The sequence below is a fragment of the Bufo bufo genome, chromosome 9 (genome assembly GCF_905171765.1).
Source record: "Bufo bufo chromosome 9, aBufBuf1.1, whole genome shotgun sequence".
Lineage (NCBI taxonomy): Eukaryota > Metazoa > Chordata > Amphibia > Anura > Bufonidae > Bufo > Bufo bufo.
The window spans coordinates 116,346,698-116,369,714 of NC_053397.1; the positions used below are offsets into that span (position 1 = coordinate 116,346,698).

At 45.7% G+C, this 23,017-nt stretch overlaps 1 protein-coding gene across 1 annotated transcript in view; it reads right to left on the minus strand.

Moving 5' to 3' along the window:
- LOC120979810 (myomegalin-like) overlaps positions 1-23,017 on the minus strand; it is a 245,000-nt gene that overhangs the window by 110,473 nt on the left and 111,510 nt on the right. The window contains exon 8 of the mRNA XM_040408766.1: positions 7,168-7,262. Within this exon, the coding sequence (XP_040264700.1) occupies positions 7,168-7,262 (95 nt within the window). The remainder of the gene's footprint in view (positions 1-7,167; positions 7,263-23,017) is intronic.

The window sequence follows — 23,017 nt, forward strand, 5'->3', positions numbered from 1 at the left end:
ACAAATGGAGCAAGCAGAGAATTGTCAGGAGAAGCCGGGGTCATAAATACCAGGAAAGACGTGAAGTACCAAAGGAGTCAGCAGAGGATCGTCAGGAGGAGGCCGGGGTCAGAATACCAGGAGAGCAGCAAAGTACACAAGGAGCAGGCAGAGGATCGTCAGGAATTCAGCAGGAGGTAAGAACGCCAGGAAAGACCAAATCACAGGTGGAACCTAAATTAACAGGCAACCTGTGGCCAGCAGGCTGCCTGTATTTATAGTGGGGAGTGAGGGTCATGTGACGTGGCCAGCGTCACATGACCGACAGACCAACCAGTCGAGCACAGAGTGATCAGCTCGGCGCTCAAGGCAGACTTAGGAGCAGGGAGCCACCCAGCTAGTAAAGCCGCCCTGGGAACGAGGTAAAACACAGATCCTCGTTCCCGAAGCTAAGCAGCAGATCTGCGGCTAATGGGGGACCGAGTGTACCTTCGGAACCCCGTTACAGGGGTAAAGTGTAAAGCATATGTAAACTTCAAACATGGTCACATTTAACCACTTAAGGACCACAGGTTTATACCCCCCTAGTGACCAGGCCCTTTTTTACAAATCGGCACTCCACAACTTTAACGGTTTATTGCTCGGTCATGCAACTTACCACCCACATGAATTTTACCTCCTTTTCTTCTCACTAATAGAGCTTTTATTTGCTGGTATTTCATTGCTGCTGACATTTTTACTTTTTTTGTTATTAATCGAAATTTACCGATTTTTTTGCAAAAAAATAACATTTTTCACTTTCAGTTGTAAATATTTTTAAAAAAAACGACATCCATATATAAATTTTTCTCAAAATTTATTGTTCTACATGTCTTTGATAAAAAAAAAATGGTTTGAGTAAAAGCTATAGCGTTTACAAACTATGGTACAAAAATGTGAATTTCCGCTTTTTGAAGCAGCTCTGACTTTCTGAGCACCTGTCATGTTTCCTGAGGTTCTACAATGCCCAGACAGTAGAAAAACCCCACAAATTACCCCATTTCGGAAAGTAGACACCCTAAGGTATTTGCTGATGGGCATAGTGAGTTCATAGAACTTTTGTCAAAAGTTTGCGGAAAATGCTGATTTTTTTTTTCTTACAAAGTCTCATATTCCACTAACTTGTGACAAAAAATAAAAACTTCCATGAACTCACTATGCCCATCACGAAATACCTTGGGGTGTCTTCTTTCCAAAATGGGGTCACTTGTGGGGTAGTTATACTGCCCTGGCATTTTAGGGGCCCTATTGTGTGGTAAGTAGTTTGAAATCAAAATGTGTAAAAAATGACCTGTGAAATCCTAAAGGTGCTCTTTGGAATGTGGGCCCCTTTGCCCACCTAGGCTGCAAAAAAGTGTCACATCTGGTATCGCCGTACTCAGGAGAAGTTGGGCAATGTGTTTTGGGGTGTCATTTTACATATACCCATGCTGGGTGAGATAAATATCTCGGTCAAATGCCAACTTTGTATAAAAAAATGGGAAAAGTTGTCTTTTGCCGAGATATTTATCTCACCCAGCATGGGTATATGTAAAATGACATCCCAAAACACATTGCCCAACTTCTCCTGAGTATGGCGATACCAGATGTGTGACACTTTTTTGCAGCCTAGGTGACAAAAAAAAAAAATTCTAGGAACTCGCCATGCCCCTCACGGAATACCTTAGGGTGTCTTCTTTCCAAAATGGGGTCACTTGTGGGGTAGTTATACTGCCCTGGCAATTTAGGGGCCCTAATGTGTGGGAAGTAGGTTGAAATCAAAATGTGTAAAAAATGACCTGTGAAATCCTAAAGGTGCTCTTTGGAATGTGGGCCCCTTTGCCCATCTAGGCTGAAAAAAAGTGTCACACATCTGGTATCGTCGTACTCAGGAGAAGTTGGGGAATGTGTTTTGGGGTGTCATTTTACATATACCCATGCTGGGTGAGAGAAATATCTCGGCAAAAGACAACTTTTCCCATTTATTTATACAAAGTTGGCATTTGACCAAGATATTTATCTCACCCAGCATGGGTATATGTAAAATGACACCCCAAAACACATTGCCCAACTTCTCCTGAGTACGGCGATACCAGAGGTGTGACACTTTTTTGCAGCCTAGATGCGCAAAGGGGCCCAAATTCCTTTTAGGAGGGCATTTTTAGACATTTGGATCCCAGACTTTTTCTCACGCTTTAGGGCCACTAAAATGCCAGGGCAGTATAAATACCCCACATGTGACCCCATTTTGGAAAGAAGACACCCAAAGTTATTAAATGAGGGGCATGGCGAGTTTATAGAATTTTTTTAGTTAGCGGAAATTGATTTTTTTTGTTTTATCTCACAAAGTCTCCCTTTCCGGTAATTTGGGACAAAAATTTCTATCTTTCATGGACTCAATATGCCCCTCACGGAATACCTTGGGGTGTCTTCTTTCCGAAATGGGGTCACATGTGGGGTATTTATACTGCCCATGCATTTTAGGGGCCCTAAAGCGTGAGAAGAAGTCTGGAATATAAATGTCTAAAAAATTTTATGCATTTGGATTCCGTGAGGGGAATGGTGAGTTCATGTGAGATTTTATTTTTTGACACAAGTTAGTGGAATATGAGACTTTGTAAGAAAAAAACAAAAAATAAATTTCCGCTAACTTGTGCCAAAAAAAATTCTTAATGGAGCCTTACAGGGGGGTGATCAATGACAGGGGGGTGATCAGGGAGTGTATATGGGGTGATCACCCCCCTGAAAGGCTCCATTCAGACGTCCATATGTTTTTTACGGATCCACGGATACATAGATCGGATCCGCAACACACATACGGACGTCTGAATGGAGCCTTACAGGGGGGTGATCAATGACAGGGGGCTGATCTGGGAGTCTATATGGGGTGATTACCCCCCCTGTCATTGATCACCCCCCTGTAAGGCTCCATTCAGACGTCCGTATGTGTTTTGCGGATCCGATCCATGTATCCGTGGATACGTAAAAAACATTTGGCCGTCTGAATGGAGCCTTACAGGGGGGTGATCAATGACAGGGGGGTGATCAGGGAGTGTATATGGGGTGATCACCCCCCTGTCATTGATCACCCCCCTGAAAGGCTCCATTCAGACGTCCATATGTTTTTTACGGATCCACGGATACATGGATCGGATCCGCAAAACACATACGGACGTCTGAATGGAGCCTTACAGGGGGGTGATCAATGACAGGGGGGTGATCAATGACAGGGGAGTGATCAGGGAGTCTATATGGGGTGATCACCCCCCTGTAAGGCTCCATTCAGATGTCCGTATGTGTTTTTCGGATCCGATCCATGTATCCGTGGATACATAAAAAACATATGGCCGTCTGAATGGAGCCTTACAGGGGGGTGATCAATGACAGGGGGGTGATCAATGACAGGGGGGTGATCAGCGAGTCTATATGGGGTGATCACCCTCTTGTCATTGATCACCCCCCTGTAAGGCTCCATTCAGATGTCCGTATGTGTTTTGCGGATCCGATCCATGTATCCGTGGAACTGTAAAAAACATACGGACGTCTGAATGGAGCCTTACAGGGGGGTGATCAATGACAGGGGGGTGACCAGGGAGTCTATATGGGGTGATCAGGGGTTAATAAGGGGTTAATAAGTGACAGGGGGGGTGTAGTGTAGTGTAGTGGTGTTTGGTGCTACTTATTACTGAGCTGCCTGTGTCCTCTGGTGGTCGATCCAAGCAAAAGGGACCACCAGAGGACCAGGTAGCAGGTATATTAGACACTGTTATCAAAACAGCGTCTAATATACCTGTTAGGGGTTAAAAAAAATATCGCATCTACAGCCTGCCAGCGAACGATCGCCGCTGGCAGGCTGTAGATCCATTCGCTCACCTTCCGATCCTGTGAACGCGCACGCCTGTATGCGCGCGTTCACATGAAATCTCGGCTCACGCGAGATGACGCCTATTGGCGTTAGTATGACCTGGGAGCGCCGCAGTGTGACGGGAGGTGGTTAATTCTTTGTGTGTTATTAGTTTAAGCAGACTGTGATTGTCTATTGTTGTGACTTAGATGAACATCAGATCACATTTTATGACTAATTTGTGCAGAAATCCATATCATTCCAAAGGGTTCACATACTTTTTCTTGCAACTGTATATAGCAAGGCCAAAGACGGCCACCTTTAAGTGGGGAGGCATGTAAGGGTCAGCCCCTAGAAGCACCAATTTACATTGTGCTGTACTGCTAATGATAAGGTTTCACACAGATTGTGATGTCTTCCTCCGGCCACAGGAGGCCACTGTGTCGTTGAGTAAGTGAGAAATGAAAGTTGTTTGTTCCAGAGGATGTAGGAGGAGTTGAAGTTCCTGGGCAGAGGGAGCTGGAGTGCTGTGTCCTTGCTGAGGTATACAGAGAGAGTCTGCTGTTGTGGGACAGAGCTACAGGGACTATAAAGTGATTTTTCATGGCTGCTGTGGGAAAGATCAGAGACTGCAAAGTGTGTTCCAGAGGAGCAAAGTGTTCAATTCAGAGACCAGTGACAGGACGGGTTACTCCTGTAAGAGCTGAACTAGGTGGATGCCTGCACCTGCAATCTAGAGAGAGAGAGGAAAAGACTGTGCTGGGACAAGCAAGTGACCGGATCAGGAGCCAGACTGCACCTGCCTTCACATGCCAGACCAAGACAAGCAGCTACCTGCAGAACTGTGAGTGTGCTCCGGTGCTAATCTGTGGTAGGAAATAGAGCAGGAGACTTAGTCAGTGTGTTTTAGAAACGTGCCTTGGTTAGCAGGGGCAGACAGCAGAAAATTAGAGGAGAGTAGCTTTCATTTTTTATGTGTTTGCTGTTTAGAGCACATTTTGTTTGGATGCAAAGTTCAGTTATCCTTCCTGTAAATTTATGTAAACCTGTTTATTCTGTTTCTGTCATTTGTCGATTGTGCCTCTGGTGCATCGGCACAATACTGTTAATCCGATGTTCTGGCCATTATATTTTACCGTTTAATAAAGCCGGTATCTGCTTAAGCCTCCTTGTTTGCTGTACTGTATTTGAATCCTGCCCTGCGGTCTTTTCCTCCCCTAACCGCTACACTGTAGCGGGATGGGGGGTAGAAGCAGTACCAGCTCTATCAGTAGCAGCTTGTGTCTAGAGTCGCTGATGAGCAGCTTTCTTCAGCCGCCTAGTGAAGAAACTACTCACCAGCAGCTAGACCTGGAGCAGAACCTGAACCAGCAGGTGGTAGCATACTTGGACAGGCACCCTGCCACCCCACATCGAAAATCCTCTGGACTACTGGGCAGCCAAACTCAATTTGTGGCCGCAACTGGCCGAGTTTGCCCTGGAAAAGCTGTCCTGCCCAGCCAGTAGTGTGGCATCAGAGCGGGTGTTTAGTGCGGCAGGGGCCATAGTTACCCCAAGGAGAACTCTCTTGTCCACCCAAAATGTGGAGAGACTGTCAAGATGAATCGGGCATTGATCAGCCAGGATTTTCACCCACCAATGCCTGATGCATCAGATTAGATCATCCATGCTGCCTCACCCAAACCTTGACAAAAGAGACCGGTTTATTCTGGGTAGCTGTGTCAGCTACTATTCTGATACTGCCACCCGCCTGATGCCACACATCTGATGCCAAGTGCTCCTTATTACACCCACCATTGTCAGCGGGTACTGTTATTGCAACCCACCTCCTCACTCTGTCATCGGGTCACTGTGGTCTCCTGATGCTGCTGCCACCTCATCACTCAGGTCTCCTCATGCTGCTGTTGCCACCTCCACACTATGTCATTGTGCCACTTTGTGGTCTCTTCATGCTGCTGCCACCTCCACATTGTGTCATCTTGCCACTCTGGTCTCGTCATACTACTGCCAAGTCACGACTCTGTCTCTGGGCCACTCTGTGGTCTCCCCATGCTGCTGTAACTTCACCACTCTGTGGTCTCCTCATGCTGCTGCCAAATCACCACTCTGTGGTCTCCTCATGCTGCTGCCACCTCACCACTATGTCACCGGGCCACACTGTGGTCTCCTCATGCTGCTGCTACCTCAACACTATGTCACTGGGCCACTATGTGGTCTCCTCATGCCGCTTCCACCTCTCCACTATGTCACTGGGCCACTATATGGTCTCTTCATGCTGCTGCCACCTCACTACTATGTCACTGGGCCACTCTGTGGTCTCCTCATGCTGCTTCCACCTCACCACTATGTCATTGGGACACTATGTGGACTTTTAATGCTGTTCCCACCCTCCCCACTCCATGACTGGGCCACTATTTTGTCATTTTTGGCCTGGTTGACATCATCATTCATTTGACCCTTCTGATCTGTCAAAAGTAAGGAAAAATTAGACGCACAACGGATCCTGTCTATGTAGTAGCTGTAAGGCCTGTATGACATGGTCCCTATTTTGCATCAGAATTGGCTTATTATTTGGTAAAGCAGGAGTGGGTACAAAACACAGAAGACTTGCAAATGTGCCATTTATGTGTCCTCTGTTTTGGATCTCACTCCTGTTTTTTTTTTTGGCTTTAGCAATACTGATGGATTGCTGACCAAATGCTGACCAAGTGAAGGCGGATTCTCAGCAGACAGGATCTGTATTTTGGGGGGTAATTGTTCTGACGGTTTAGAGGAAGGGCAAAATAATCTGTGATGTCAAAACAAACTTACTGCTGACACCCTCTCCACTCTGTCAGGGGGCTCTACTTGTATAAGTGTTTACTAGAACAGGTTCTGTAGACATCTATGTGGAATCAGCTGCCGATGGTGTAAAAGCAGTGCGCTTCTTTTTGACGCTAACATTGACCTGTAAGGCTGAGTTCACAATTGAGTTATTTGGTCAGTTTTGGCCCCATAACTGCCCAAATAAGTGAAGTGTGCAGTGATTCTATGAGCGACGCCTGTCATCTGTGTGTCATACTGACTTACAGTATTGTTTCACTACCACAGAAGACTCCCTATGCATGTTACTGCAAGGAACAGTGTTCTACACCACTGTACAGGCTCTCTGCAGCCACGAAATAGCTGTTTTTTTTTTTATGCGATTCGCCACAAATAAATTCAAATCGAATCAAATCTTTTCAGAAAATTTGGCAAACGGTCGAATGAAATATTTTAGAAATTCGCTCATCTCTAGTTAACACTACAAATACAGTAATTCTAAGATTAAGAGATTAAATTAGTACCTGATATTCCCTCATTTTCCTCAAAACAAGTCTCAGATCTTCTTTGGCTTTAGCAAGATCACTTTTCAAAGTTTTATTTTTTTCAGTTTCTTCACCTTTATAGTTAAATATAATAAATAAATACATGCATGAGTTTTATGTGGAAAGCATACTTATAATTACAATATAAAGAAAGTCAACCCTACAAAAGAAAACTGGTAAAACAATTAGGCCTCATAAACACGGCCACACCGTGTTTTAAGGTCCGCAAATTGCGGATCCACAAAACACGTGCTTGCCGCAATTTGCAGAACGGGCCGCCCATAATATAAATGCCTATTCTTGTCTGCAAAACGGACAAGAATAGGACATGTTCTATATTTTTTGCAGGGCCACGAATGGCGTGTGCTGTACGCATCTTTTGAAGCCTTATGGAAGTGAATGCAGACCAAAACAACGGCCGTGTGAATGAGGCATTCTATACAGTACATGTTTATTTATACAGACCAGTAATATGTTACAAAAGGTAAACTTCATGTACATGCACCTCTAAATATATGTGTGGAATTTATTGAGTAGATTGACTTCTGCTATTGAATAAGAGTAAAATAATGCTCACAAATTAGACATGATGAAAGGTGTAAATTTAAGCTTTGGGGCTTTAATACAAACTTTGTAACATCTCCTCTAATTACATACCATGTGCCATGTCTTATGTGGCAGAGAGACTAGTGCCCAGATGCAACTGCTACCTCTGCACCCCTATAGCCTCCCATGCATAGAATAACCAGATTATGATGTGACAAGCATAAATAGAATGGAAAATGCCCAATTAAAATACAGTACTGTTAGTAACTGTTTCAATTTATTTTTAATATAGACATTTTTGTAATGTGTTTTATTAGGGAAATATGTTTCTCTATACTAGATAACAGTGCAAAAGAGTCTTCTTAGCAAAGTTCTAACAGGGTTGCTAAGCAGAATCTGTCTTCAGTCTGCAGAAGATGCCTGTGTGTAACATGCAGAGGCTTCCAGCCGCCTCTTGTCATTAACTCATACCTGACTATGGACATGTGACCTAATGAGCACTATCCATCACCCTGCCTATCTGACTTGTTACAGGCATATTTTGGTCTTAGTAAAATGCTTAAGAATTAAGTTATACTTTAAGTAAAGCATTTGCATGCTTTGGGTCTATACAGGGGTTTTTGACAGTTTCTGAACCCTTCAGAATTGTCATATTTCTGCAAACATTTGATCTAAAACTACATCAGATTTTCACACAAGTTCTAAAAGTAAATAAAGATTGAACTAAATTGAACAAATGATTCACAAAACAGCTGAACAAAAAAAGCTTAAACTCTGTTATGTTGATAGGCTTATGGGTTTCCTCCCATGAACTTTTTGCTTCAGTTCCTTCCACAGCATTTCTATTGGATTAAAGTCATCCGTTAGCAGAATGACTTGTAGGCTTAGGTTCGTTGCCCTGCTGCATGACCAGCATTCTATTGAGATTCAGCTGATGGATAGATGTCCTAACATTTCCTTTAGAATTTGCTGGTATTATTCAGAAATCATTGTTCCAATGATGGCAGAATGGCCTGGCCCAGATGCAGCAAAACAGGCCCAAATACCACAGATTGTATTAGGATTTTATGCTGGAATGTGGTATTTTCCTTTCTCCAAACGTAACACTTCACATTTAATCCAAAAAGTTATATTATTGGTCCCATCCATCCACAAAACATTGTCCCGGGTGATCTTCAGCAAATTGCAGACAGGCAGCAATGTTTCATTTGGAAACCAGTGGCTTTCTCCTTGAAATCCTGCCATGCACACCATTGTTGTTCAGTGTCCTCCTGATGGTGAGCTCATAAACATTAACATTAGTTAATGTGAGAAAGGCCTTTAGTTCCTTAGAGGATACCTTAGGTTCTTTGTGACCTTGCAGTCTATTACACAACTTGCTTTTGGCATGATTTTTGTTAGTCAACTAATCGTGGGGAGGCTAGTAATGGTCTTGCATTTTCTTAATTTCTACACAATCTGTCTGTGAAGTCCAAAACGCTGTAGAGATGGTTTTGTAATCTTTTCCAGCCTGATAAGCATCAACAACTCTTCTTCTGAGTTTGTGCCATGAAACACTTCCACAAACATGTGTTGTGAAGATCAGATCATATAGATCTATGTTCTTTAAATAAAACAGGTTGCCCACTCACACCTGATTGTTATTCCATTGATTGAAAACACCTGACTCTAATATCACCTTCAAATTATATTTTAATCCTAAAATTTGATGTAAAATTTTGCCTCTCGCAGACGTCATATTTGATCATTTTCCTCAAGAAAAAGACTAAGGACTTATTTACACAGTCAGTGCTTGGTTAGTGCTTTCCATCAATGATTACAAGGGAAGAAAATATGGAAATCTGTTCATCTAGGCCTGTCACAAAGTATGTAATTTTAGTTATCTATTTTGTAGGCTACTTTGCTAGGACCAGTAGAACACTATAGAAATTCTTTACTAATATACAGACGTAGCATCGCTAGCGCTCCCATCAGACTCGCGTGAGCGCATAGTACATAAGTGAACTAAAGTGAACCTAAGGGGAACAATCTACGGAGAGACCGGTTCTGTGCCTGCCCAAATCTAAACTATTATAGCACTTTCCCCTATATTTATTTTAAAGGAAAAGGGGTGAAAGGGTTAATGTGCAGTCGGACTGGAGGTCAGGGTTAGGGTTACTTTCAGCAGGCGTGTCAATAACTTTCTGTTGTAAGAATTGACACTGTAAAGGTAATAATTCTCCGCTCTGGCAATTACAGCAGCCTGTATCTATATACTGTATCTCCACTATACTGTACCTGTAGCAGTTAAGACAAAATGTGTCCATAAATCTCCACTGTGACAACAGCATACTGTATATTTTCAAATCTCTGCTATAGCAGTTATGTCAGAATGTATTTATAAATCTCTGCGCTTCAAGGGGTTAAAGAGCCATATACCTATTTATTTATACCTATTTTATTGCTGTTTACTACACTATAATTATGAATTAGAAATATACTATATATAATTATATTATATAACATTATAATTGTAAAAAGTCAACCTGTTAAATTACATGAATGGCATATTAAACAATACCATACATGATTTAATAAGGAAATACTGTACACGAGGAACACATATCCATGAAACATTCATTACATTGTGTATATACTGTATATTTTATTGCACATCAGACAAATCATAGATCAAATGACTAGAGTTGAGCGGACACCTGGATATTCGGGTTCAGCAGGTTCGGCCGAACTTAAAAAAAAAAAGTTTGGGTTCGGGACCCGAACATGACCCTGAACCCGAACCACATTAAAGTCAATGGAGACCCGAACTTTTAGACACTAAAATGGCTCTAAAATAGCCCTGGAAACAGCTAGAGGGCTGCAAAAGGTAGCAAAATGTGCTTAAGAGCACGGCAAATGCTCTGCAAACAAATGTGGATAGGGACATGAATAAAAAAAAACATAAAAGACCTTAAAAAAATAATAATTAGGAATGATGTAGGAGGAAGAGGTTGAGGAGGCGGTGAATGGGTGGATGTGGCCGTGTATGCTCACGTGGCGGTCTAGGTAGAAGCGGCGGCGAAGGAGGAATAGGTAGTCAACACAGATGTGTGTTATTTTGCATTTTTACATAGGGGTATCCCACAAAATATTGGGACATATAAAAAAAAAAAAGGAATAAGTGCACTTGAGTACAAGGATGGATGGTTGAGGCTGTTAGAACTGTCTATTCTGCACAAGGTACAGACAGTTCCTGAGGGATCCAAGCCTTGATCATTTTAATGAACGTGAGCTTGTCCACGTTGGCTGTGGACAGGCGATTGCATCTGTCTGTAATGACGCCTCCTGCCGTGCTAAATACACGTTCAGAGAGAACACTGGCTGCAGGGCAGTCCAGCACCTCCAAGGCATACAGGGCAAGCTCTGGCCATGTGGACAATTTGGAGACCCAGAAGTTGAATGGGGGAGAACCATCAGTCAGCACGTGTAGGCGTATGCACAGGTACTGTTCCACCATGTTGTTCAAATGCTGCCTCCTGCTAACACGCTCCATATCAGCAGTTGGGGCCTGTTGTTGCGGCGAGGTGACAAAGCTTTTCCACATGTCGGCCATGCTAACCCTGCCTTCTGAGGTGCTGGCGCTGACACAGCTGCGTTGGCGACCTCTTCCTCCTCCCCTGCCTTTGCCTTGTGCTTCCACTTGTCCCCCGGCGTCAGTCGGGAATGCTCTCAGGATCGAGTCTACCAGTGTGCGCCTGTAGTCGCGCATCTTCCGATCACGCTCCAGTGAGGGAATTAAGGACGGCACATTGTCTTTGTAACGGGGATCCAGCAGGGTGGCCACCCAGTAGTCAGCACACGTTAAAATGTGGGCGCAGGCACTGCAGCATGTAGTTGCACCCGTGTGCCAGGCTGCCCAGAGGTAAGGACAAGCTGTCCTCTGTGGGAGGCGTATCGTCTGCGTCCTCCGTATCCCCCCAGCCACGCACCAGTGATGGGCCCGAGCTGCGTTGGATGCCACCCCTGTGAACATGCTTCATCCCCATCCTCCTCCTCATCATACTCCTCCTCGTCATCCAGTAGTGGGCCCTGGCTGGCCAAATTTGTACATGGCCTCTGCTGTTACAAAAATCCTCTTTCTGAGCCACTTCTAAAAGACTGGCCTGAAAGTGTTAGAGATGATCCCTCTTCCCCCTCCTCGTCCTCGGCCACATCCTCTTCTATCATTGCCCTAAGTGTTTTCTCAAGGAGACATAGAAGTGGTATTGTAACGCTGATAACGGTGTCATCGCCACTGGCCATGTTGGTGAAGTAATCAAAACAGCGCAACAGGGCACACAGGTCTCGCATGGAGGCCCAGTCATTGGTGCTGAAGTGGTGCTGTTCCACAGTGCGACTCACCCGTGCGTGCTGCAGCTGAAACTCCACTATGGCCTGCTGCTGCTCGCACAGTCTCTCCAGCATGTGCAAGGTGGAGTTCCACCTGGTAGGCACGTCGCATATGAGGTGGTGAGCGAGAAGGCCGAAGTTACGCTGTAGAGCAGACAGCCGATCGGCGGCAGGAAGAGAACGCCGGAAGCGCGCACAGACGGCCCGCACTTTATGCAGCAGCTCTGACATGTCGGGGTAGTTGTGAATGAATTCCTGCACCACCAAATTCAGCACATGCGTCAGGAAAGGGATGTGCGTCAAACCGGCTAGTCCCAGGAAACCGAGTAGGAAGAGGAGGCAACAGGAGGCAAAGAATGATGCCCTGCGATCCTTGGCGGCGGAAGGACGTGCGCCAAACAGCTCTCCGCCTGGGGCCCAGCCGCCACTACATTTACCCAGTGTGCAGTTAGGGAGATATAGCGTCCCTGGCCGTGCTTTCTGGTCCACGTATCTCTGGTTAGGTGGACCTTGCCACAGATGGCGTTGCGCAGTGCACACTTGATTTTATCCGATACTTGGTTGTGCAGGGAGGGCACGGCTCTCCTGGAGAAGTAGTGGCGGCTGGGAACGACGTATTGTGGGACAGCAAGCGGCATGAGCTGTTTGAAGCTGTCCGTCTCCACCAGCCTGAATGACAGCATTTCAAAGGCCAGTAGTTTAGAAATCCTGGCATTCAGGGCCAGGGATCGAGGGTGGCTAGGTGGGAATTTACGCTTTCTCTCAAAGGTTTGTGAGATGGAGAGCTGAACGCTTCCGTGTGACATGGTGGAGATGCTTGGTGACTAAGGTGGTGTTGTTGGTGGCACATCCTCTGTTTGCTGGGCGGCAGGTGCCAACGTTCCTTCAGAGTCGGAGGAAGAGGCCGAGGCAGCAGCAGAAGAGGGAGCAAGAGGGGCATGAGCCCTTTCTTGGTTTTGAATGTGCTTACTCCACTGCAGCCCGTGTCTTGCATGTAGATGCCTGGTCATGCAGGTTGTGCTAAGGTTCAGAACTAGAGTTGAGCGAACACCTGGATGTTCGGGTTCAAGAAGTTCGGCCAAACTTCCCGGAAATGTTCGGGTTCGGGATCCGAACTCGACCCGAACTTCGCCCCGAACCCAATTGAAGTCAATGGGGACCCGAACTTTTCGGCACTAAAAAGGCTGTAAAATAGCCCAGGAAAGAGCCAGAGGGCTGCAAAAGGCAGCAAAATGTAGGTAAATCCCCTGCAAACAAATGTGGATAGGGAAATGAATAAAAATAAAATAAATTAAAATTAAAAATATCAATTGGAGAGAGGTCTCATGGCAGAGAATCAGGCTTCATGTCATAGCAGAGAATCAGGCTTCACGTCACCCACCACTGGAACAGGCCATTGTCAGATATTTAGGCCCCGACACCCAGACAGAGGAGAGAGGTCCCATAGCAGAGAATCAGGCTTCATGTCATAGCAGAGAATCAGGCTTCAAGTCATAGCAGAGAATCAGGCTTCAAGTCATAGCAGAGAATCAGGCTTCACGTCACCCAACACTGGAACAGGCCATTGTCAGATATTTAGGCCCCGACACCCAGACAGAGGAGAGAGGTCCCATAGCAGAGAATCAGGCTTCATGGCATAGCAGAGAATCAGGCTTCACGTCACCCACCACTGGAACAGGCCATTGTCATATATTTAGGCCCCGCCACCCAGACAGAGGAGAGAGGTCCTATAGCAGAGAATCAGGCTTCATGTCATAGCAGAGAATCAGGCTTCAAGTCATAGCAGAGAATCAGGCTTCAAGTCATAGCAGAGAATCAGGCTTCATGTCATAGCAGAGAATCAGGCTTCATGTCACCCAACACTGGAACAGGCCATTGTAAGATATTTAGGCCACGGCACCCAGACAGAGGAGAGAGGTCCCATAGCAGAGAATCAGGCTTCATGGCATAGCAGAGAATCAGGCTTCACGTCACCCACCACTGGAACAGGCCATTGTCAGATATTTAGGCATCGGCACCCAGACAGAGGAGAGAGGTCCCATAGCAGAGAATCAGGCTTCATGTCATAGCAGAGAATCAGGCTTCATGTCATAGCAGAGAATCAGGCTTCATGTCATAGCAGAGAATCAGGCTTCACGTCACCCAACACTGGAACAGGCCATTGTCAGATATTTACGCCCCGGCACCCAGACAGAGGAGAGGTTCATTCAACTTTGGGTTGCCCCGCAATATAATGCTAAAATGAAAATAAAAAAAAGGATTGAATGAGGAAGTGCCCTGGAGTACAATAATATATGGTTAAGGGGAGGTAGTTATAAATGTCTAATCTGCACAAAGGATGGACAGGTCCGGCGGGATCCATGCTTGGTTCATTTTTATGAACGTCAGCTTGTCCACATTGGCTGTAGACAGGCGCCTGCATTTGTCTGTAATTTCGCCCCCTGCCGTGCTGAATACACGTTCAGACAAAACGCTGGCCGCCGGGCAGGCCAGCACCTCCAAGGCATAAAAGGCTAGTGTGGCGAAACCAACCTCGCCACTGGGTTTTGGAGGGGCATGGCTGCTGGCCTCTTGCCTCAGGATTATGGCCCATACTAACTTTTAAACCCCTGAACCGATTCAAGTGAATTTTGGATAGGTTTGTCCCCAAGTTATACTGTTTAAATTGATGTAAGTTATATGTATGGCCAATGTAAACTCACAAAGTTGTAACAATTTCTAATAAGTGTAACTTGTCAGCTTGGGAGGAAAATGCTGGGTGTGTTTCTATTGTGCCATTGTCCCATTGTGTGTTTAAAGGGTGATGTCTGTTCTGTTGTCTGCACATGTGTATTGGTGATTTCTCTTTGTCTTGAGAGATAATTGGATTACGCCTCGGGTGTCTCCAGGGCAGAGAGGAGGAAACCATGATGCATTGTGGGGATGTATTGTCTCTGTGTATCCTACAGTGCTGCATATCTGTCCTATGTCACAAGTCTTCATTCTGGTCCCCTAGGGGCCTGTACACCAGATGGGCTTGGTTGTTTTATACCTCCCTGTGGGCGGACCTGTATTTGCAAACAACTGTAATAAAAACCAGGCTGGGTGTGCCAGCACCTCAGACCACTGCTTGACCCTCAACACAGAGCCTTGTTTCGTTATTGGGGGGATCCCCTGTATGCTCTTAGAGACTGATTGCCAGGAGTGTAAGCTGATTCTTGTTCGTCTGCTAGCAGCTATTCGTGAGGTTCCAGTTTGGAGTGCTATTTTGTATCCAGTTCGGGAGTTTGGTGTTCTGCAGTAGCTGAGCCTGTCTTTTAGAAAAGGGGCATATCGCCTAAACAGATTTTTAACCCCTTGTCTGCTGAAACGGTCCGTTACAGCTAGCTCTGGCCACGTGGACAATTTGGAGACCCAGAAGTTGAATGGGGCCGAACCATCAGTCAGTACGTGGAGGGGTGTGCACACGTACTGTTCCACCATGTTAGTGAAATGTTGCCTCCTGCTAACACGTTCCGTATCAGGTGGTGGTGCAGTTAGCTGTGGTGTGGTGACAAAACTTTTCCACATGTCTTCCATGCTAACCCTGCCCTCAGAGGAGCTGGCCGTGACACAGCTGTGTTGGCAACCTCTTGCTCCTCCTCTGCCTTCGCCTTGGGCTTCCACTTGTTCCCCTGTGACATTTGGGAATGCTCTCAGTAGCGCGTCTACCAACGTGCGCTTGTACTCGCGCATCTTCCTATCACGCTCCAGTGAAGGAAGTAAGGTGGGCACATTGTCTTTGTACCGGGGATCCAGCAGGGTGGCAACCCAGTAGTCCGCACACGTTAAAATGTGGGCAACTCTGCTGTCGTTGCGCAGGCACTGCAGCATGTAGTCGCTCATGTGTGCCAGGCTGCCCAGAGGTAAGGACAAGCTGTCCTCTGTGGGAGGCGTATCTTCATCGTCCTGCGTTTCCCCCCAGCCACGCACCAGTGATGGGCCCGAGCTGCGTTGGGTGCCACCCTGCTGTGAACATGCTTCATCCTCATCCTCATCCTCCTCCACCTCCTCCTCATCCTCGTCCTCCTCGTCCTCCAGTAGTCTGGCCACATTTGTACCTGGCCTCTGCTGTTGCAAAAAACCTCCCTCTGAGTCACTTCTAAGAGACTGGCCTGAAAGTGCTAAAAATGACCCCTCTTCCTCCTCCTCCTCCTGGGCCACCTCCTCTTCCATCATCGCCCTAAGTGTTTTCTCAAGGAGACATAGAAGTGGTATTGTAACGCTGATAACGGCGTCATCGCCGGGTGGGATCTGTGAAAAGCCCTCACCAGTTGGCTGGCACTAACATCCACAGCCGGAACTCACATCCTCTCCTCAGGGCCGTATCCCCTCCAGTGTACCAGGTACTGAAGGGAACCACGAAGACCTCTTGAGTCGAGAACCCTAGAGATCTCAAACTCTAAATTTCCATCAACCAGAACAGGGGGAGGAGGCAATGGCGATGGTTCCACTGGTTTCACATATTTCTTCAGTAAAGACCTGTGGAACACATCATGGATCTTCCAAGTCTGCATAAGATCCAGACGAAACATGTCACGAGGGTGTCAAGAGCCACACCTGACTCCGTTATACCCGGGGTCAGGAAGTCGCAGCGGGTGGCTGCGTGCTCTATGTCTAAAGACAGTGCTGTTTATTAATGGTAGCTTTCTGGGTTTGCCTTGCAATCCTTTTTGGCTCACTCAGGGATCCGTAGCTTCCCCTCCTCAGCTGTTTCTTGTCCAGCAATCCCAACCTCCTTATATTCCCATCTCTCACTTCTCTGGTTGCCAGATATAGAGCTTCCTGCCTGGACTTCTATACTGACCCACTGGAGCTGTGCAGCTGTGTTCCCTGGTTGTTGCTCCAGAACATTACCCTCCGGATCCCTGTTGGGCCTAGGTGGTTCTCCAAACTTGATCTTAGGGGGGCCTACAATCTGATTCGTATCAAGGAAGGGGATGAGTGGAAGACAGCTTTTAACACCCCTGAGGGGCATTATGAAAATCTAATCATGCCTTTCGGTCTGACCAATGCTCCTGCTGTCTTCCAACATTTCGTTAATGACATTTTTTGTCATCTTATCGGCAGGTTTGTGGTGATATACCTAGATGATATTTTAATTTAATAATAATAATATAGGCTGACTCACAGTATTTTTGCATAAAATTTATTAATACACTAAATAAATACAAACTGACTTGGTGTCAGTATCAGCATACAAACATAACAGAATGTGTAGATAGGTATAACAGTGCGGAGCTCTCGCACAAACCTATATAACCGGAGTACTCCTAGGAATGATACCTAATGGCTAGAGTTAGGCTGCAAGGGATAATCTAATGAACCGCTCAAATGTCCATGATTATAAATACCAGTTTTGCCAAATAGTTGGAACCAAAAGTTCAAGATTGTCCTTCTTGAAATTTCCCACAAGGGGGACTCTGTGTTTAAATGTCGTCTGACAGATAGTTACCACACTTTCTCCGATCTGTGGGGCTCCACTTACTTGTTCCTTGCGGAGCAAACCATCAGACCCGCTCGCTCAGCGTCCCACGTGTCCAGCCAAGCAGTCGATCGCTGGTTTGTGACGTAGGCGCCTGCACCGTCAGGCCAGACGGAAGCTGGTATAGCTGAGCCGAGCCTGTGATTGCCTGAGCTTGTCAGGCCAGGGAGAGTGAACACAGCAGGATTTACCTTGTGTTTGTGGCAGTGTCAGATGCAACAGCACAGTTTCAGTCCACTTGGTAGATTCTTGGTGAACAGATCTTTGCAGCGGTATATGTTTGAAGAAAAGTCCTCTTGCGTTTTTGGGAAAAAAACGCACCGGTAGCCTGGTCTCAATACACACTAGACGCGTTTCGGAAACAAGTTCCTTCCTCAGTAGATAGTTGTATAATGCTAGATACAGACACAAGTTGTTGCTTTATATACCCTGTTTGGGTTCATTATAAAATATGGGTTGGATTGCGGACTGGGCTTACTGCACAGCCGCAATCATCACCTTTAATGGTATAATCAATTACTTGACTACAAACGTATCACAGTGTGTGTCTTACTTGATACATTATATTTATACATGTGTAAGTTACATGTTAAAATAAAATAAAATAACATTTCAAATATGACACATGCTGGAATGACTGGGTTTTAACATAGAAAGGTTTGATGGAAAATATGGGTCGGATTTTAGACTGGACCGATCCCACAGTCTCAACCTTTACCCCATGGTACATAAATAGTCAGTGTACTCCAGTACATTGCTGCATACGTTTTACAATATTACTCCATAAAAACATATATTTAAAATAAATACTCACATTGTAAATACAATCAGATAAAAATAGATAAATTGTGAATAAAAGATTGTGAATAAAAAATTATAGGTAATAAATAATAAATAATAAATAATAAATAAATACAATAAAAAATACAATAAAAATAAATACAATAAAAATTACATGCTGGGAGCCTTTTCTAATTATTTGATACTAGTCTGATATTTTAATTTATTTGTCTGATCTGAAAACACATGAGGTGCATGTCAGACAGGTACTGCAGGTCCTACGGACGAATAAATTATATGCTAAAATTGAAAAGTGTGTCTTCGCCATTCAGGAAATACAGTTCCTAGGTTATTTATTATCTGCTTCAGGTTTCCGTATGGATCCTAGGAAGGTCCAGGCAATTTTAGATTGGGATCTTCCTGAGAACCTCAAAGCACTGCAACGGTTCTTGGGCTTCGCAAATTTCTATAGAAAGTTCATTAAAAATTCTTCGGTGATTGTAAAACCCCTTACTGACATGACTAGGAAGGGGACTGATTTTTCTAAATGGTCTGACGCCGCTAAAATTGCTTTTTCCTCTCTAAAAGAGAGGTTTACCTCGGCACCTGTACTAATCCAACCTGATGTCTCCCAGCCTTTTATTGTTGAAGTTGATGTGTCAGAGGTGGGAGTGGGGGCTGTGCTGTCTCAGGGTCCGTCTCCTGGCAAATGGCGTCCTTGTGCTTTCTTTTCTAAAAAACTATCTGCAGCAGAGAAGAACTATGATATTGGCAATAGGGAACTATTAGCTATTAAACTAGCATTTGAAGAATGGCGTCACTTTTTAGAGGGGGCAATCCACCCCATCACTGTGATTACGGACCACAAAAAACCTTCTGTACCTCGAATCAGCTAAGCGTCTCACCCCTAGACAAGCTAGGTGGTCACTATTTTTTACCAGGTTTAACTTTGTTATTACCTATCGTCCTGGGGCATAAAAAATACCCAGGCAGATGCACTATCTCGTTGTTTCCCTGGAGGGGGTAATGTGAGTGATCCGGTACCCATTCTACAAAGAGGAGTGGTTGTCTCTGCGGTACACTCTGTTCTGGAGGGGAAGGTGTTAGAGGCCCAGGGGGACGCCCCGGTCTCTTGCCCCTCAGAGAAATTGTTTGTACCGTTAAACCTGCGTCTCGAATTATTAAAGGAACATCATAATTCGGCACTTGCTGGGCACCCGGGTAGTAAAGCAACCTTGGAGCTATTGTCTCGTCGTTTTTGGTGGCCAAGCTTGCGTCAGGATGTAATGGATTTTGTGTCTTCCTGTTCTACTTGTGCGCGCGCGCAAGTCTCTCAGGAATCTACTGGCAAGTCACCATTTCTTGGTGCATATGGTTTTCATCCCCAATTCTGTACTTTCAAAGAGGGGGGGTCTTCTGGGGTTCCCGAAGAGGAACGGTTTTCGTCATCTCTTTCTTCTGTATTGCAGAAAGTGCAAGCTAATTTGAAAAATATGGGAGGTAAATATAAATGCATGGCTGATAAGAGACGGTCGCCAGGTCCGGACCTAGGAGTGAATGACTATGTGTGCTTGTCTACTAGGAATATTAAATTAAAGGTTCCCTCTTGAAAACTGGGTCCTAGGTTCATTGGCCCTTACAAAATAGTAGCCATCATTAACCCCGTGGCTTTTCGCCTGGAGCTACCTCAGACTTTTAAAATCCATAACGTCTTCCATAAGTCGTTACTCAAGAAGTATGTTCCACCTCTAGAACCGTCACTGCTGCCACCTCCTCCTGTTGTTGTGGATGATAATCTAGAGTTTCAAATATCCAAAATTGTTGATTCTCGTCGGGTCCGCCGCTCTCTTCAATATCTGGTGCATTGGAGGGGTTACGGTCCCGAGGAAAGAATGTGGGTTCCAGCGTCTGAGGTAAACGCCGACAGGATAGTTCGGGCTTTTCATGCCTCTCATCCTGAGAGACCTAGTCCTGAGTGTCCGGAGGCCCCTCGTAGAGAGGGGGGTACTGTCACGAGGGTGTCAAGAGCCACGCCTGACTCCGTTATACCCGGGGTCAGGAAGTCGCAGCGGGTGGCTGCGCGCTCTATATCTAAAGACAGTGCTGTTTATTAATGGTAGCTTTCTGGGTTTGCCTTGCAATCCTTTTTGGCTCACTCAGGGATCTGTAGCTTCTCCTCCTCAGCTGTTGTTCCAGAACGTTACCCTCCGGATCCCTGTTGGGCCTTGGTGGTCTGCTGTTGTCACCCACCTGGGATTATATGTTTGTCTGTATTGTCTGTCCTCTCCTTGGTGTTTTCCTCTTAGTGTCAGTGGTGCGGACTAGTGATCCCACCGCCCCGTTCACTACATAGGGCTCATCTTAGGGAAAGCCAGGGTTTAGGCACGTGATCGGCGTACGGGTGAGGAAACCGTCTAGGGACGTCAGAGCAGTCAGGTGCCAGCCGCAAGGTGAGTCAGGGGTCACCATCTTTCCCTCTCCCTTGGACAGGGCCTTCCCATTTCCCTCCCTTTGCGTGACGCCGGTCATTACAAAATGCTACTGGATTGACCACCGCAGATATTTTATAAGGTCCAATAAATCTTGGACCCAGTTTCCAAGATGGTACTCTCAGTTTAATATTTTTAGTAGATAACCACACCAGATCACCCACACACAGGTCCAGACCAGTCATACATCTCTTGTCAGCCATTCGCTTATACCTCTCACCCATCTTCTCCAAATTCACTTGGATCCTCCGCCAGATAGAAGACAAGGCAGAAGAAAATCTCTCCTCCTCTGGCATCCCAGAGGAACTAGTCCCAGAAAAGGTACCAAACTGAGGATGAAAACCGTATGCGCCAAAAAATGACGACTTACCCGTGGACTCCTGCCTACGATTATTCAAAGCAAACTCTGCTAGGGATAAGAATGAGGACCAGTCCTCCTAATTCTCAGCCACAAAGCACCTCAAGTAGGTCTCCAGGTTTTGATTCGTACGCTCTGTCTGCCCATTCGACTGCGGATGAAAAGCCGAAGAGAACGAAAGTTGAATCCAAGCCGAGAGCAGAACGCCCTCCAAAACCTGGAGACAAACTGCGTGCCCCTATCATAAACCACATCCGAGGGAATGCCATGTAATTTCACAATATTATCAACAAAAATCTGAGCAAGAGTCTTGGCATTGGGCAAACTAGCTAACGATACAAAGTGAGCCATTTTACTAAAACGGTCAACAACCACCAAAATTACTGTTTTCCCGGAGGAACTCGGCAGATCCGTAATAAAGTCCAAGGACGAGACAGAATAGACAAAGGAAGAAGTGAACCAGAAGGTCGAGTGTGAGCAACCTTTGACCATGCACAAGTTTCACAAGCTGCTACGTAATCCTCAACACTCTTATGTAACCCAGGCCACCAGAACCTCGGGACACAAGATCAAAAGTGGATTTACCACCAGGATGTCCAGCAAGGACAGTATCGTGATGTTCCTTGAATACCTTGTATCACAGTCCATCAGGAACAAACAACCTCCCTGGGGGACAAGAACCAGGAGCCCCCTCCTGGGCTCCCAACACCTCCATCTCCAATTCGGGGTACAGAGCGGAAACCACCACCCCATTAGCCAAAATCGGAGCAGGATCCTCTGAATCACATCCCCCAGGAAAACTGAGAGACAACGCATCCGCCTTGACGTTTTTAACCCCTGGGCGAAAAGTAACCCCAAAATTGAACCTGGTAAAGAACAGTGACCATCTAGCCTGTCTAGGATTCAGACATTTTGCAGGTAAGCCAAATTCTTATGATCAGTATATACCGTAACGGGATGAGACGCCCCCTCCAACCAGTGACGCCATTCCTCAAAAGCCAATTTGATGGCCAGCAATTCCCTATCTCCTACATCATAATTCCTCTCGGCGACCGAGAGCTTCTTAGAAAAAAAGCACACGGAACCCATTTGCCTGGAGATGAACCCTGCGACAGCACTGCTCCAACCCCCACTTCTGATGCATGAACCTCCACCATGAATTGCTGAGACACATCGGGCTGCACCAGAATGGGTGCAGACGCAAAACATTCCTTAATAGCCGAAAAGGCCTGCAATGCCTCATCCGACCAGACAGAGACGTCGACGCCCTTCTTAGTCATATCGGTCAGAGGTTTTACAATGGTTGAATAGTTCAAGATAAATTTTCTATAATAATTAGTAAACCCCAAAAACCGCATCAAAGCCTTCTGATTCTCTGGTCGGTCCCATTCCAGAACAGCCCGGACCTTTTCGGGGTCCATACGAAAACCAGAGTCAGAAAGCAGATATCCCAGAAACGGAAGCTCCTGCACAGAAAACACACATTTCTCCAATTTGGCATATAATTTATTCTCCCGAAGGATCGACAAAACCTGTCTCACGTGATCCTGATAGGTCTTCAGATCAGGAGAGTAAATTAGAATGTCATCCAAGTAAACTACCACGAACCTCCCCACAATATGATGAAAAATGTCATTGACGAATTGCTGAAATACCACTGGCGCGTTAGTTAACCCAAAAGGCATAACCAGATTCTCTAAATGACCCTCGTGCGTGTTAAAGGCCGTTTTCCACTCATCCCCTTCCTTGATTCTGATCAGATTGTAGGCCCCTCTTAAATCCAAC